At 35.2% G+C, this 18228-nt stretch overlaps 2 protein-coding genes and 2 pseudogenes across 2 annotated transcripts; 2 read left to right on the top strand and 2 right to left on the bottom strand.

Moving 5' to 3' along the window:
* Positions 1-4098: 4098 nt before the first annotated feature.
* Positions 4099-6151, bottom strand: LOC120127547 (annotated as a pseudogene).
* Positions 6152-9322: 3171 nt separating this feature from the next.
* LOC120127565 lies at positions 9323-12758 on the top strand. The gene is made up of 7 exons (XM_039145431.1): positions 9323-9566; positions 9670-9772; positions 9981-10051; positions 10574-10765; positions 10840-10949; positions 11059-11876; positions 12306-12758. Exons 1-7 carry the CDS (start codon positions 9483-9485, stop codon positions 12332-12334), a joined length of 1407 nt encoding a protein of 468 aa, XP_039001362.1. The 5' UTR covers positions 9323-9482; the 3' UTR covers positions 12335-12758.
* Positions 12759-13308: 550 nt separating this feature from the next.
* On the top strand, positions 13309-15892 carry LOC120127546 (annotated as a pseudogene).
* Positions 15893-16193: 301 nt separating this feature from the next.
* LOC120127602 (cyclin-U4-1-like) lies at positions 16194-17378 on the bottom strand. The gene is made up of 2 exons (XM_039145463.1): positions 16983-17378; positions 16194-16467 (listed from the first exon to the last, which is right to left on the bottom strand). The coding sequence occupies exons 1-2, from the start codon at positions 17324-17326 to the stop codon at positions 16209-16211; spliced, it is 603 nt and encodes a 200-aa protein (XP_039001394.1). The 5' UTR covers positions 17327-17378; the 3' UTR covers positions 16194-16208.
* Positions 17379-18228: the final 850 nt, after the last annotated feature.

The following is an 18228-nucleotide window of genomic DNA, read 5'->3' as shown; positions in this document are numbered from 1 at the left end:
AAAATGCACAACAGATTTGAACAATGCAGTGCAGCAAAAAATAGTACAGAAAAAAAACAATTTGCTTCGAACTGTGTAGAAAAGTTCGAACAGAACAGTGCAGTGTGAAAAATAGCAGTACAATTTTGGTTTAAAAAAATAACAGCAGTACACTTTTGGTTCGAACAATGAAAAAAAATGAAAAGTATAAAGCTTGATTGAGTTATTTTCTTGAGTCTACTTCCTTTAGAATAAAATCTCGGAATGATCTATTCTTGATTTTTGTTTTGTAGAAAATTTTAATATATCTTCTGGTGGCTTCTCGATTAGACATTGTACTCTTTAATAGCTCGTCTAGACGTGGCCGTGGTTGTGATTGCCATTAAATCAGGGGAGTAATTTTGTTCCCTCTCTTGTGCTTTAATAATCATATTGGGACAATATGGTCTAAGTGAAGGGGTAGAATTTGCTATCAAATTTTTCGCTTGCTTATTTGATTGTTTGTAATTAAGTTGTTCTGATATTGATGTGTTGGAATCTTTAGTTGCTTACCTTGAAATTTACTTTATACTCTTGCTTCCTTTTGGATTGTGACTATGTTTTGATCGAATTTAATTTGCATGATGGTGATTGGTATAGCTGGTGATTTTCTTCTTAGTATTGATATTTCATGCTTTTGTTGATAGAGATGAACTTGACGCAGTGTATATAAACTTTTCTTGTGAGATTCGAGTCTAACGAGCATACATTTTCTTTCTTGCTCATTGTTTGATTTGAGTGTGTCGGACTAATTATGATATTCTAGAACTTGTAATCACAATGCATATCGAGATTATATTTAAGACATAATGTTTTAATGTGATAAGGACACCTAGGATAAACCCACCTTTCCAAAAAAAAAAGTCTGCCCATTTATATATCTAATAGTGAATCATATTTGAACCTATTTCCCTTTGTTTGATTTTCAACTCACCAAATTAAACCCGAAGTCTTTCTTTTTATTTCCCCTCTCTTTTCACACCCTTGCCGAGATTTGAGATTTTGTATCACTCTTTTCCCATGAAAAAATGGAAATGAAAAAAAAAATCGAAAAAGAATGTTCACTATTTCAACATAAAAAAAAAGAAACACTTTGTTCAAATGAAAAAAGAAGAAGAAGGAAAAATCGATCGTTTCAATTGCCTTTCATTTATTCTTTTTCCTTGTTTTATTTTTCATTGTGCTTCATGTTAGTTCGTGGATTGTTCCTAATTATTTTGATATCTTATTTTGGCATTTTAAACCTTTCTTTTCGGCATTTTTCCTACCCATACCTTAGTCACGTTACAACCCAAATTAAAGACCCCTTCATTATTGCATTATGTTCACTTTTAGTAGTGGACACTTGATTGGATTTCAAGCCTATGATAATATTTTGATTAATTCCGGTTTGAACGATTTCATTTACCCCAAACACTTTGAGCGGATATGTATGAATCTTTGTGAGGTATTGAGTCATGTTTCATTGAAGTTGGCAATTAATTGGGATATCTTGCTTGCTTTAAATTTTCTTAGTTGTGTCTTTGCTTGATTGTAACTTGAATTCAAAAATTGTGATAGACTTGGTTCGATTGGAAGTTTGAGAAATAAATTGAAATTGAAGATGGCAACTTGTGATTTTGATGTGTTAATTGAAGAATGCGTAAGGACAGACATTGAATAAGTGAGGGGAAATTTGATAAGTACTTTATTTGGTAATTATTTTACTTTTAAATTGCTCCTTAATCATTGGTTTTTGTGGCTTATTTGTCTGTTTTGATTCATTTTTTGTGTAGGACACTAGATTCCGAAAATTGCACTAAAATGACATAATTTTAAAGTTTCTTTTTTATTTTCAGAATCAAAGCTGGATTAGTGGGCATGACTTTGGACATGATGCATCTTACGAGATGATGATGTCGGCACCTTTTAGAAGGTCCAGTTAGTGCTTTTAGAAGAACGAATGGATCAGCCGCACGTTTCTGCAATTCGGATTTGAATTAAACTCATGTTTAAGGATATTATTTTAAATATTATTATATTTATCTTATATTGTTTTTAGTATTTTAGTTTAAATTGTTTTAATTATTTTCATTAGGATTTATTTCTTTATTTTAGGATTATCTTTACCTTGTTTTTAGGATTTTGAAGGCTATATACCCTCTCAGGGTAAGCCTAAAAAACACATCTCTTAACAACTGAGAATTTATTCTTCTTATTCTCTTTAGTTTTTAATAAAAGTTTTTCTTTTCTTTTTCAAAGTTCTTTGTTTTATTTTTATTTTCAAATATGCTAAGTATGACTTTTGTCATGGTTAGCTAATTTTCTTTAAAGTCGAAGGCTAAAGCGATGGCTCAATTCCAAATGTGAGAATTGTAAAGCACTTAAATCGCTTCGGATATCTCTCTCTGTTTTCTGAGCTTATTTTCAAATCAAAACAAGTTTCAAAACCAAAAGTCGATGTTGGTCTGGATGTTGTTATGGTTAACGTGGAGGAAGGTTTGCGACTATTGGTATTGATTCAAGAAGCTATGTAAGAGTTGTCCGCAACACGGATTGACCGAACATACACTTCTGTGATATTTCTACGAAGGGTTGCTTCCGATGGAAATGAAAATGATCGACTCTGATAACAGGGGAGCTCTCGTCAACATTACACAAAACCAAGCGAGGAAATTAATTTCAACGATGACAACCAACTCTTAACAGTTTGGTGCATCGAGTGAATCCAACTGACGGGTTCACGAGGTAAGTATTATTTCACTTGAAAATAAAATCGACAAATTAACTAAAATCATTAATTCTCTTATTGCAAAAAAACGAATCAGCCATAGTATGCGAGATTTGTATGATGCTAAGCCACCCAACCGATTGTTGCCCGACGATATAAGATGAAACAAGGCACATGTGAATGTCGTGGGGAACTTTTCGGGAACTCCCCAAAGGACCTATAATCCCCATAGCAACACATACAATCCGGGATGGCGAGATCATCCTAATTTCATCTATGTACAAATCACGAGGTCAAACCAATCTTACCAAACAAGGTCCCCTTCACCACAACCATACCAATGGCCAAAGACTTCACTCGAGACCTTCGTGGAACGATTGTCGTGGGAAACAATTAATGTCACTTCTAATTATGTTGAGATTTTAGTTGTTTTTGAGTTAATCATGAATGAGTGTGGCTAGACCCATGAATGTGTTCAATATTTTTATATGAAAAAAATAAAGATATAAATGTTCACCATATTAGTTTAAGTGAAAGGACTTTCTAATGGTGTTTACGTACGCACTGGGGGTATGACTCCCCTTATATCAGCTAGCAAGTTCTCCTTTATTCCAGTGGGATGGTCGTCTGGGACACATTCGGGGGATCATCTTGGTGAGTTTATCAGCAGCTTCATTTTCTGTTCGGGGAATCCAGTGCAGACGCATCTCTCTGTCTCGATTACGCATGACAGCTATTGATCGAACCAGTGAAATTCTTTTATTTCACAGCATAATAATATTTTTCATATTTTTATTTAACTCCTAATTTTTAATAAATTTAACGAGCATCAAAACCTTTAAAAAGTGATTATTTATTTAAAATAACAATAATTGAATGCATTCATGTCAAAGTCAAAATCTAATTTGAAATAATAAAACAAATCCACAACCTATCACAAGCACAAACCATGTATCGTTTGATTAATTAGAAATAATAAAATTGATAGTGTTGATCCAAATATTTCTTTTTACTGCTATTGTTTTTTTTTCCTAACAACATGGAGCGATTATGAATTGGAATCCATTTAAAATCTTTTTAGTCTAATAATAATACACAAAGATAGACACAAAATTTTATGTTAATGGGCAAACTTATAAAATTTATAGGGAGTTAACTTATCAATTTTTAGGAGGACAAAAACATTATCAACAGAAAAAAAAAAACTAAGAGAATTTAAAAACTGGTTTTTGGGTCTTAATTAAATGGGCTACCTGTTATATTACAAGCCATAGCAAGAAAATGAAAGTAAAAAAACAAACAAGCCTAGTTATTTCCACCCGTTTAACAATGAAACAAGCTCTAAAATTGATTAACATGGCATGGATTAATCAGATCTTCGGGGCAGGAAGCAGCCATTTGGTGGCATTAACGTAGTCAAGCGACAGGAATGGCTCGGCTTCCTTTTGAGTTAGCTGCTTGGCGAATGGCTCCCGCCCACTGGAATATGCGCCTACACCGGTCCACTTGTATTCTCCATGGTAAACAGTTCTGCAAAAAAAAAAATTTACCATTATCATAGCTAATCAATAAGATTAGTGTGTACTATCAACATTCACCACCAGCTTACTTGGCTCTTTCTGGTTGTATTTCATGAGACCATCCAGCAGGATTCACAACGTTGGTCATTTTAGTATATACATAAACAACTCTCGGACTGCTCTTCCATGCCCTCACCAAAAACGAACCATTTGCCGTTCCGGTGATTTTTCCGTGCACAAAGGAGTACCCAATGTCCTCCGATGAACTTTCTCTAGCTTGTGCCGTGATTACTGTGAGTTTCGGATCTATTTCTACAAATATTTCCGAGTCCTGCATCCCACTTTTCCAATCAAAATCCGGCATATATATATATAGTATTTCATGTGTTGTTTAAATGTATACCAACCAGATATAAAGATTCCCCACTTCCAAAATGAAATCAACGGTGCCTCGAATATAGCAATCCTTGAAGAAGTGGTTCCCCCTGTCATCGCACAATGTATCCTGAAAACTGAATTTGTTGCAGCCATAAAATGCCGATCTGTCGCCGGATACTCTCAAGGCAACCGCTTGTGCTCCTGCCCTTTTCCCATCATGCTTTGGAGCACTGTTCTCTATATAATTGTCAACAAATTAATGAAAGTTAACAATGTATTCAATTCAAGGAAGAACATGTGTCAATAAGTTATAAGTTGAAAAAATAGATAAAGCGATATCAATATAAAAATAATATATGTGTAAAAGATAAATTTAATGTGGTTCGGCATTTTCTATTTTTACAGGTTACAAGAATAATAATGCATTATAAACAAGGGCATTGGCGGATCCAAAAATATTTTCCAAGATATGCATATATGTATTAATAATAGAAATTTTCATATGGACCGATACAAAAAAATTCAGGTTGGACACCATCAATAAAATAAACAATTAGTTTAAAGAAATTCGGATTTCAATGTACACCCTAGATAATATATACATTCAACCACTAACCAAGGATACAACTACATGATATCTCATTTATACTAAAATTTGATATTTATTTCAAAATTTAGAATATCTCAAATATCTCTATAAAATATAGGGTAAACTACGCGTTTTGTACTTAAACTATCAATTTTGGTCTGTTTTAGTACATAAACTTTTAAGTTTTTGAAGACCATACCTAACATTTAGTTTTTTGTTTCATTTTAGTAACTGCCCGTTAAAAACTTGACACGTTTAGTACCTAAACTATCAATTTTGGCTCGTTTTAACACCTAAACTTTAAATTTTTTTTAAAACTTAACATTAAGCTTTGAACAAGGGTTGTAAATGAAACAAAAACTAAATGTTACGTATAGTTTTGAAAAAATTGAAAGTTTAGGTATTAAAACGGATTGTTTAGGTACTAAAATGTAGTTTACCCTAAAATTTAAATATCAATTATAAATTAAGTCAAAATATAACGATACGTGTAGGTTAAATTCGAGCTTACCGCTATGGTGAGATAAGCACCCACAAAGTAATTAGACAATGTAGTAAGAGTGGCGCTGCCTACAATTCCGTACTCCTTGACGGTGGCATCAAACATCAAATTGGGCATGTTTTTGGAGTCTCCCAACAACGTAACATAAGGCTTGTCTCGAGGAATTGTGATTTTTCTCTTGGCTGTTACCGGCTGGAACGCTGTCAATGGCTTTCATTACTGTAGCGAAATCTCCACCGCCACCTTGCTTAACCTTTATGATTTTAGGTTCAGTCTCGACCTTTCCCAAGTCAGGTCTAAAGTGCCAGCCCTTTGATGAGAGGCTTGATAACACTACTGAACCAATCATTTACTTGGGATTTACCCTGCGGGTTTCTGTGCACTCTGCGACTAAACAACCGGAACAAAGAGAAAAACCATGCAGATTGCTTCATAAACTCCACGTTTTTGATTCTTTTTTTTTCCTTGTAATTTTTGTTTTATTTTTTTATGGTTGATATTGTGTTTATTTTCTACGTGACTCTAATTTATAAGATAAATTTGTGAAGAAAAAATCTATAAACATGAGATTTGGAGTGTTCCTCGCTCTGCCTGTCATTAGTTCTTGTATGCACCATTAAGCTTACTACGTAATTCAAACCGATACTAGTTTAAGGTGATCCCTCTACACACGATATTCGAATAAAAATATATTATCATATCATTTAGTAATTTATATTACAATTAATATACTTTTATAAAATAAAATTAATAAAATTAATTTTAATTATAAATCTAACTTAAATAATATTTTATTAAAATAATGATAATAATAATAATTGATAATCTTATGATTAAATTTAGGCTCTCTTTAGGAATTTTAGGTTTTAATCACATCATGATCTATATATATTTCATTAGTAAAATTATATAATGAATTATCATCTTATCAGAAGATACTAATTTATTAAAGAAAAATGCACATAAGCATATCACATGACGATAATAACCTTAATTAAAGCAATATTAAAATTTAATGACTCCGATATAAAACAAGTAAAGTAAAAGCACCTTAAATTTAGACTACCTGTACTCTTCACCCTCTAATTTGTGTACCTCCTTCATTAATTATTTGGGGTAAATTATTGAATTAATCATTTTTCTTTTATATTTGTATACTTTTGTTCATTAATTATTTGGGGTAAACTATTGAATTAATCATTTTTCTTTTATATTTGTATACTCTTGTTCATCAAATTCAAAGGACTTATGTTTTAATCACATACATTATCGATTTATTTATTTTTGGTCATTTATATCATCGATTGTTATATTTTGATCAGTGAGTCGTTAATTCTTCTTAATTTGATGGTGTGGCGCTCTATTAAAAAGGGTTTTTTTTAAAGAGAGTATTTTGTATTAAGAATGATTACAAAGTATACCACCTCAAGAACCTCATTAAAAAACCTCCCTAATCCTAAGCGGAGTAAAAAGAGTGTGCCTTGAGGCGGTAATAAAAAACACAAATATGTAACAACACAGATACCATACTCCACTCCTACAACAAACCCAACACTAATTCAAGAAATTCAACACAAACAAACTATTAAAAAGAAAGAGATCGAACACCGACGGTATAACCGTAACGAGCCAACACATCAAACACAACCAGAACTTAAACGAAGACTAACCCTGAGTCATGGAGAACCACACATGCTGAAAAACTAACTGCCAACAGACTTGTCCAAGGACCGAAGCATATTACCAGAGAGCAAAGACTACACGAATCAACTCAGCTGACCCAATCATCTTTTAACTTATCTTTGGTGGATCCTCCCTATTTAAGGAATATCCACAAAGATAAGCTTTGACAACCACCCGAGCTGCTGGAAAACAGATACCAGACAAGGAAACCGAAGCTTCAAGCTAGACCACCCGCAAATCAAAGAAGAAATAGCAGACAGAATCAAAGGAGAAAACCAATGATGTAAACGGTTAGAAACAAAACCCTTTCAGCACCAACCATACAATAAAAGTTCCGGGGCTACGAACAGAAAAAACTTGAAGCACTCGGGCGCATCGAGGGCCAAAGCGAAATCCCTAACACCTAACAGAACCAAAGCTGATTCAAAAATCTGATCAGCCGAATTCAAGCTCCCTCCGAAGAGCTGGGTTCTCCCTCGCAGAGATACCTCGAACAACCGCACCTCTTCTGACAGCTTGAGTCCGCTTTAGCCTCCTCAAGTGCTTCATTTTTCTTTTCAAAACGTTGCTAGTGCATGCACTACTGTTTGCATTCACGTCCAACCCTTTGCCAGCTTTTGAAAAAAATATTATCTTGAGAAATGGGAAAAACGTGGTTAGGCTTTTGGGATAGTTCCATTACCAAATCTCTATGTAGTGCCATAAGCCCACCACTTTCATTGATCTTTGGTCCTACAGAATCAACCATAGGACCCACGTGCGCCTTACTAAAATCCTCCAAAGCATGAAAATTGCCAATCCTCTGGCAAATTTCATCATGCGCAACCTTGTTGTTAAATCCATCCGTAGGCGAAGTCGACACCTCTAATGTTTTACCATCGAAACCAGCACACAATTCCACTATAGGAACCACGTGCGCCAAACTAACTTCCTCCAAAGCATTAGAAGTGTTGACAAATTGCAACATGCTCAACTGCCCCCATTACGTACTGCCTGGGAATCTGTTTCATCAGCCCATGCCTCTTCGAAACGAGGACCTACACTTTCAGCAACTGAAATATCAATTTAACTCTTAAATTTTTCTAACAAAAATAGACTTATAGAAAATTTAGGTCATTAAAATATAAAAGAATTAATACAATATATAATATAATTATAACTTATCAAAAAGTCCTAAAAGAATTGTGATCTCCACCCTACATCTTATAGTGCAAAGGTAACGAGAAAAAAATAATTAGGTTGAAGTTAAAGTCTAAGAATTTTGAATTTATTTTTGGAATTAAAAATTTAAAATTTTCACAAATTTTAATAATACAAAATGAAAAAGCTTCATTAAAGAAACATCATGAAGACATATATCAACGCAAGGAGGAAGCATATTTGTCAATTTGGCCATTAATTCATTTTAATTTATTTTATTTTAAGTGATATTATTACTATTAAAATATGAATTGAATTAGAAGACTTTAAAGCAAAATTTACCCTAGTAGATCATAGGATGGCCACTTAACCCGAACTCGACGGGTTTCGACCTGATCCGATCGGGTCATATTTTTTAAAAAAATTTAGGTCGAATTGGGTTGGGTTTGGGTTTAGGGTGAAAATACCCGACCCGATTCAACCCGAAAAAATATAATTTTACCTTATATTTAGAAATAATTACAATAATATCTCTATAAAATTTTTTCAATTAAGTCACTATTTTTATTGAATAAAAATAAATTTTTATTATTTCGGGTCGAGTTTTGAATTCATATATTTAAGTTAGAGAAAACCTTATTTTGGTCGGATCAGATTAAATCTCAGGGGAAGATTCCCTTATTCTCGGGTTGAGTAGAGTGGACCAAAAATCCGACCCATCCGACCGATGACCATCATAGTATATCAAAATATACATATCCATCGAAGGCAAACATCACAGTCCCATCTCCCCAAGTGCCGAGCACCGAATCTTGTCTTCCCCAAATCCAGAACAAAAGAGTAAAACCCTAATTCCAAACCCCCAGTTTGACTATTATGGATCAATACGAAGAGCAAGAGCACGAGGTGTACTGAGGGGAGATCCCTGAAGAGGAAGGAGAGATGGATGCTGAGGTGGAGGTGGACATGTCTGGTGGAGCTGAGGATTACGAAGCCAACGACCAAGATCCCAATCCCAACTCCAAAGTTGCCCCCTTTCTTTTATTTTATCTTTTTTCCCTTTTCCCTAGCTTTTATCTTAGCTTTTTCTCTGATGAATAACATGTTTGCTTGTTTGTTGACATTTTAGGACTTGGAAGACATGAAAAGAAGACTTAGGGAGATCGAGGAAGAGGCGGGGGCTTTACGTGAAATGCAGGCTAAAGTTGAGAAGGAGATGGGCACTGCCCAAGGTTGTTTATATATGTATATATATTCCTCTATTTTTTTTACAAAATTTGACTTTGATTGTGATATACATTTCTTGTTCGAGAAAGAGAGTATCTGCTTAATTTTACTGATTTGAATTCCTTTTTTTTAATTACGGAGTGTTTTGTGTATGAATTGTTAATACTAGTAAACTGGTTTGTTTTTACTTTATTTTCCTGGATGCCTATGTAGATTCCTCAAGTGCTTCTGCAAATCAAGCTGAAAAGGAGGAAGTGGATTCCCGCTCAATTTATGTTGGTAATGTAAGGTTTATCATCCCTTTCATATGCTTTCTTTTATTTATTTTTAAAATGTTTAGTTGGTCATATTGCCTCATACGCCTTACCTTCTGTTCGATTAATTCTTTATGATAAAAATTCACTTATAATCTGAAAGTATGATTCTTGTTTGGCATAAGGATATGGGAATAGTTTTGCCTCTTTGTTCCTATTTGGTTTTATCCTTTTTGCATACGGTGTAGCTTGAGAATGGCTTTTTATGTGCATGTGATTGCAAGGAAAATCATGTCTTAGTATTGTACTGATGTCAAGTTAAATGTGGTTCGAACAAATTTGATCTGTTAGAAATTACTCGGATGAAATATCAATATAGTTTGTGTTAAATGTTGTTTTTCTTCTTTAAGTAAGTCCTTACTTGTTTCAATGTACAATTAACAAGTGATCTCAATGAAGTATAACTAAACAATTTTTCCATGCTTGTGAACAAATGATCTGGATCTTGGCTAACTTTTGTTTTCCTTTCTTTATATATCTTTGTCACAACAGGTAGACTATGCATGTACACCTGAGGAAGTTCAACAACATTTTCAATCCTGTGGAACAGTGAACAGAGTTACAATCTTGACTGATAAGTTTGGTCAACCTAAAGGATTTGCTTACGTCGAATTTGTTGAAATTGATGCTGTTCAAAATGCTCAACTGTTAAATGAAACGGAATTGCATGGTCGTCAGTTGAAGGTTTATAATCATATATGTGTGGATGCTCATGAATAAACAACATGGTAATTAAAGTGTGTTTCGGTTATTCACAGGTCTCTGCTAAACGGACAAATGTTCCTGGAATGAAACAGTATCGAGGAAGGTTCCGCTCCCGAAGGCCTTTCATTCCTGGTCCTGTTTTCTATCCTCCATATGGCTATGGGTAAGCATGAAAGTGTGCTTGCTTTGTTTCGTTGTTAGAAATGAAAGAAAAAAAGATAATTTGTTGGGTTTACTTTTATGTAAGGGTCTCATTCTTTTTTGGGAATTAGATGCTTGGAAGTGGAAAGATTCGTGACAGTAACACATACACGATACACTTCCATGCCATCTTCCAGTGACAAACTTCGCCTGGAAAAGCTAATTGGAGCCAGTGATGAGGATGCGAACTTTGCTGTTAATGAAGGGTTTTATTGGAAGGCATTGGATGCAGCATGCAGAACAAGAGCAAAGAAGGCTGCTAAAGGAAGTGGCTCTAAGAAAGCCAGTTCAAGTAAATTCTGTGGATCAAGTGAGAAAAAAATAAATGGAAAAAAGGTCCCATATTCTAATCAACCTGTCTCATTTGTATCAAGTGGGATCATGATATCGGAAACTGATGAGGTCAGAACTACAGATCCCGAGGGTACATTAGAAAGTTATGAACATAAGGGTATTGTCAGATCAGCTCAAATTGGGGCCTTCGAGGGACATACAAAGGGTTTTGGATCCAAAATGATGGCTAAAATGGGATTTGTTGAAGGTGGAGGATTGGGAAAAGATGGTCAAGGCATGGCACAGCCCATTGAAGCCGTACAGCGGCCTAAATCCCTTGGGTTGGGTGTGAATTTCACCAGCACAAGCAGTGACTCAGAGAGGGTACATCATAATAAACCCGGTGGAGCTTCTGTAAACCGTATCAAAAGTTTTGGCAACTCATCGAGGGGTCAGCATAATAACTCTTTCGGATGTTTTGAAAAGTACACCAAAGGTTTTGGATCCAAGATGATGGCCAAGATGGGTTTTGTAGAAGGTATGGGGTTGGGCAAGGATTCACAAGGCATCGTCATGCCTTTGGTCCCTACCAGGCTTCCAAAATCACGAGGATTGGGTGCTAATCACTAGAACTGTCTAGTTTCCTTTCTGTTTTGCATATCATAACATTAAGCTCACTTTTTTAACATATGCTCAAATGGTATTTACAAGTAATAACAGTTGCATCCGTTTGGTTTTATCAAAAAAAAAAAAAAGTGGAAAGATCACATGATGCTCAGAAATTATACCTATATGATCTCTGCTATCCAGCATTTGTTGTCTGTGTAATGTTTAAACTTTCTTTCAATCATTCATGGCTTACAAGTGAAAAGTATTAGTAAAGTCATTTGATTTTCATGGTAACTATTACTTCAGAATCATCTACATGATTTTCTAATCCGTCAGCATCACACTTTGTTTACCCCTGTGCTCGAGAGAATTGAATGCAGTTTCCGATAAGTAACCATGTCATCGAATATATTAACTCACTTGACCTCATTTTCAGGGGGTTTCCAAGGTTCAGGCGGCCAATGAGATACAGGCCGTATTAAGATGGATCACGTGTTGTTAGACTCGGAAGCCAGCAATTTCGAGAAGACTATTACTTGAAGTTTATAATGGTCATGTTGTTCTATAACATGGAGAAAGATAAACTACAGTTCCCGTATCAAATGGAAGGCAGATTTTTCTCAAATTGTGAGTTTGCAGGAGCGATGAATCCATTAATTCGAGAATTGCCTACGCATTGCTTCAACTGTGATAAATGAGTAGGAGATGCTAGTGTTCTGAAATATAATTAAGAACTCGTAGAAACTACGATTTAATCCTCTCTGTTGTTTCCTGTTGCTTTAGTTTTCCAGAGAGTTAATGCAATATTAGGATTTGTATGGGATTAGCTTTTGTTTTGAGGTTTAAAGTGATAACCAAACTGTTTATCCAAGAGCTGGAGTTAGAGAAACATCAATGATCGCGTTTTTAAAAGCATTAAATAAACGCAAAACTTGTCTGGCGACAATGTAATTGTGATGTCTTTGGAAACATATTAAAGGACCCACTGTGGAGATGTCCGAATAAATGTTTCAAAGATACAACATCCTCACCAATATCATAAAGCCTGCTTTTCTGCAAGCAGCAACATCAGCAACTACTTTGTAGTCAAGAAGAAGCATATATTTTTTCTGTTCTTCCAACTCGAGTAGAAGTTCAAGCCTGGCCAATGCATCAACTTAAGAAGAATCATACAAGATCAGCTGGAGCGGTGGGCTCCCAACCTATTCCAGCTCGTTAATTCTTCACTTCACATACTTTCCTTTAATAAGATGCGTTGCTATGATTTTGCTGTTTGATGATTTGGTCCCATTGGTTAGTACACTCACCCTCCACTCCAACGCTCCATGTTCAGTACCCTTCTTTCACTAACATTAAACAACAAATCTCATCGTCTAATTGGTGAATTAATTTTTTTACTTAAATTAAAATTTGAAATAAATTAATAGAATGAGTAAGTAATGAAAATCAAAAGTGTAATTATACAAATTTACTTAACTATCAGATTGTTATTACTGTCTAGGTACTTTACCCAAAATAAGAATATAAATATACATTTACATGGGCCCATCTTTAGGATAGATCATACACGACAGAAAAAAACCGGAAAAAGTAGGTTTTGGCCTTTCCTCCCTATAAGTAAAAGCTTTATTCCAATTGCTATCTGCTAAATTAAAGTTGTTAAATTTGGCCTTTAGGAGCTACTAATTCTATTTCATAAGATTTTTGATTTGGATCCGCTCAGTACCTTGTTTCCATTCTCTTCTTTTACCCTCTGTTATCTCTTAGAGACCTTCCCGAAATGTATGATATGTCCACTTTCTTCCATTGAAAGAAACAATATTTTTCTCTCTTGTGTTCAACTAACTCAAAAACTTGTTACGTTTCCTTGTTTTAAGGCTCAAAATGTTGTTTCCCTTTGATCTTTTCATCGTTCCCGTTTCTGGGCATCCCTTGTTCTTTGAGGTTTCAATAGGTAGCCGTGAATGCTCTTGCTGGAACTAGCCGTAATTTCCGCCTGGCGTCTCGGTTACTTGGATTAGACTCCAAGCTTGAGAAGTCTCTTTTGATCCCTTTTTGGGAGATCAAGGTATTGCAGGAAAAATCTCTTTTTTTTTTTCATTTAATTGTTGATGGAAATCTTTTTTCTTTTCTCTTCTGAGATTTTGGAATGTTAATGTTTTGATTGGTGTTTCTTTATAATCAGGCGGAATGCACGATTCCAAAGGACGATGGAACCTTGGTATCATACGTTGGATTCAGAATACAGCATGATAATTCTCGTGGTCCCATGAAAATAGGAATCAGATATCATCCTGAGGTTAACACGTTTTCTTTTAACAATTTGTTGATATTCTTTGATTTGAATCCCATAATTACGATAATGGAAAAGCTAACTCTTGCAATAGTTAAAGATGTGCAGTTTAACTATGCATATATGTTTTGATCTTACATCTCAATCGATGTTTGTTTAAAGGTTGATCTTGATGAAGTGAATGCACTGGCTCAACTAATGACCTGGAAGACTGCGGTTGCAGACATTCCCTATGGTGGCTCAAAAGGCGGCATAAGATGCTATCCTAAGGAATTAAGTAAGAGCGAGTTGGAAAGCCTAACTCGCATCTTCACTCAAAAGATCCATGATCTCATTGCTATACATACAGATGTTCCTGCACCAGACATGAGAACTAATGCACAAGTTATAATGTACTCCTTATGATGTTCTATTTTATATTAACTTCTTTGTTTTACTTCATTTAGTTTACTTTCTTAAGTTTATATGTAGACTATGGCATGGATTTTGGATGAGTACTCTAAGTTTCATGGACACTCGCCGGCTGTTGTTACAGGAAAGCTGATAGTAAGTGTCAAAGACCGAAATCCAAAGCTTGTAATCTGTTGATAAAGATGTCATTGACTGCATAGAATAACAAATTCTAGTATTCTTATATTGAGGATTTTAGGATCTAGGTGGTTCACTAGGCAGGGAAGCTGCAACCGGGTGTGGCGTTGTATATGCTACTGAAGCTTTGCTCGCTGAATATTGGAAGGCAGTTAAGGGTTTGACCTCTGTTATTCAGGTAGAGTTGACACGAAATTCATAGATTGTTAAAATTCCCTTTCCGTTCAGATGCTCCAAAACTTTTGTTAATGCTTATATTGTTGACATCCTTATAGGGTTTCGGTAATGTTGGATCTTGGGTGGCAAGGCTCATACATGAGAGGGGTTGTAAGGTTATTGCCGTGAGGTGCTGTTAAGAATCCAAATGGAATCAATATACTGGAGCTGTTGAAGTATAAAGAAGCTACTGGAAGTTTGAAAGGGTTCAGTGGGGGAGATTCCTTGGATCCGAATGAACTGCTTGTACACGAATGTGATGTTCTTGTCTCATGTGCTTTAGGTGGAGTGTTGCATGTTACGTTAACATTTCCAGCTCTTTTATTATAGCTTGGTTTCATTTCCTTTGAAGGGAAAACGCTGAGGATGTTAAGGAGAAGTTCATAATAGAGGCGGCAAACCATCCTACTGATCCGGAAGCAGATGAGGTATATTTCCCCCTTCTTTTCTGCTTCCAAAGATCAAAGCTAAGTTCAGGTACGAGACTCCATTAATGCAGATTCTATCAAAGAAAGGAGTGATAATGATGCCCGACATATATGCAAATGCAGGAGGGGTGACCATCAGCTACTTCGAGTGGGTTCAGGTAATAAATCTTATTTTGTTCTGCACTGCTTTCTTAATCTGCGTGAGACAGGAAACTCTCAATTAAAGTTCTGAGGGAAAGAATTGATCATCCTATTTCGAGAGAAAAGAACAGTTCAGCGGGTCGATCTAACTAAATACTACAGCGTGTTTTAATCATTTTTCATTCGATTTGGCAGAACATTCAAGGTTTCATGTGGGATGAAGATAAAGTGAACAAGGAGCTAAAGAGGTACATGACTCGAGCTTTTCATAACATCAAAACCATGTGCCAGACCCACCATTGTAATCTCCGAATGAGTTTTATCAGCTTTTTATTGGAATAATGCATTTTTAATGAAATAACTCAAAATGTAAAAGATTTGGATATCCATCCATCTATCCATACATGCATACATATATGTTGGCCAGACTGTAAGCACAAAACTCTCAACTATAATTGCGCTAAATTAAGGTAAACTGCGGTTAACTATGACTAAACCACAAGAAATGAGGTTTGGAATGTTCTTACAGCACATTGACAGAAAAGAAGAGAAACCCAAATCAGATTTTTGACTTGTCAGAAATCAAAGTGCTGGAGCCAACATCTTCATTTTTGGGGTCATTAAACACAACATCAATGGCCTTGTCTATAATAAACACCACAAGAACAATGGCCTAAACAGCAAGGTGCTGGTGATGGTTGGATTCATCTTCATTTAAACAACAATGGATCCTAACAGGTTGAGGGAAATGTTGTAGAGGGGATTGAATTTGCATCCACATTTCCCTTTGTAGAGAAGTACAGTAAGTGTGGAAAGTTGTAGGTGTCACATTCAATTGGCAGCTCAAACCAAATAAAAAGTCCAATTCAAGAAGGTTCATCTCTGCTGTGCTGATTCCACCCACCTTGGCATAGTAAGCATTGTTGTAATGCCTGAAAAAAAGGGTTTAATTGCTTATGAGTACAGTTCAAAAAGTAAAAAAAAATGACAGTTAAAACAGCTGCTATAATTGCCTGTGAAATGAATTGAGGATCTTAAGCCAATAATTAAATACTGATTGCATGGCCTTATTGAGCTGTCATATTCATAAGCTCTTAAAATTTTATGGGGAATTTACAGGCGTGCCATGGTTGATATAGACAACACCAGCACATCCAGGATAACGTTGTCTGGTCAGAAATGATGTGTTATCTCACATGGCTGTAAGATTTTCATGTTCTCACATGCCTGCTTGAAATCTTGCAGGTAAGGAAATATCAGCACAAATAAACAAGGTTTGCAAGCTCAATCAAACATCAAAATCATGGATTTTGAAGTTGAAAATTGAAAGATCCATGGCACATACAAAATGTTTAATCTTCAAACATGAAAACCCAGACCAAAACCAGGCGAGCAAACAAAATGAACCACAAAGTTATTTTTCCAGGAATCATAGCTTTAAACTTACATGTCATCCATGAATTTGGCGGAAACCAAGACACTGGTGATGAGCAACCTATGTACATTGTAAGAATCGATAGGCAAAGATGGCTGCATCTGCACGAACCGATCAAGATAAACATAGGCAACCACAAAACAGGAAGGGCTACAGTTTGCGTATTTAAAGATCCTCTCGAGATAGCTTCTGATGGAAATAGTAGGCCTCGTAGTGCCATGAAAAAACGACATCTTCTGCAACTGAAACAACCGGCAACGATCATTGGACTCCGCTACTCTTTCCAACAAAGAAGACAAGAAACATATGACCCTGGGAACAGTGTCTTTGGCTTCGTTGGTCACCGGTTCTGCCATTTTTTTCTGGTTTGTCTGGTTTTCTCTGTGTTAGCTTAGCTGTGTCTTATAAGACAGCTTTCGTTTATGTTTGGTTTTTTTGCTTGGCGGAGAGAAGAATTCATGGAGTTTCGTAGCTGCTCCAGGGACCTATACGCTTAAATAGGAGCACATGCTATTTAGGCAAACTTAGGGTCCATAATGAGTTGAAACTGATTTGCATGTTTTTTTTTTCAAGTAACAAACTTCGCATGTTTGTCTTTTGTTTTCCAAGTTCCATATAATGTTCTCTCTAAACTTCTTTCACGCCTTTATTAGGGTCAAGTTTATCATTATACCATGAATTAAACTTTTCTGTACTATATGCTGACTGTTCCTATAATAAGATGTTCTATTATCTTAATTTCTAAATAAAGGTGTTTTTATTCTTATTTCTAAAATGAGGTTACCAACGTAAATAGAAAAAGTGTAAACCACACCCAATTTTTTATTATTAAAAATATATATGGAAAACATGAATTCAGACGTTCAAATTTTGGTTTATTTTGATTTTGTCCCCCATGGTTTATTTTAGTTTTGTCCTTCGCATTTCTATCGTTAGTTATACACTGTCCACTTGAATTAGAATCATGACTCGCCCCCTACAACAGTCCATGTGTCATTTCTAATAATTTTATTCAAACCAATTGGGTGATGCCATATGTTAACACACTTTATTAATCTGAATAACATCAAAGAAAATAAATGAATTCTACTTGAGAGAAAAAAGGAATCAAATCTGACACTCCTTACATAAGGGTCTTGTGCTGAGCCAATGAGTTAAGCTTAAGCAGGGATGGACCAAGGGGTTGCTGGAGATGAGGTCGTATCTCTATAAATTTTAAATTATCTTATATTTTATGTATTTTCTTTGTATTGTCCAT

Source organism: Hibiscus syriacus, unplaced genomic scaffold, assembly GCF_006381635.1.
Source record: "Hibiscus syriacus cultivar Baekdansim isolate YM2019G1 unplaced genomic scaffold, ASM638163v2 tig00110469_pilon, whole genome shotgun sequence".
NCBI lineage: Eukaryota > Viridiplantae > Streptophyta > Magnoliopsida > Malvales > Malvaceae > Hibiscus > Hibiscus syriacus.
This window is presented reverse-complemented; position numbering and strand designations above follow the sequence as displayed.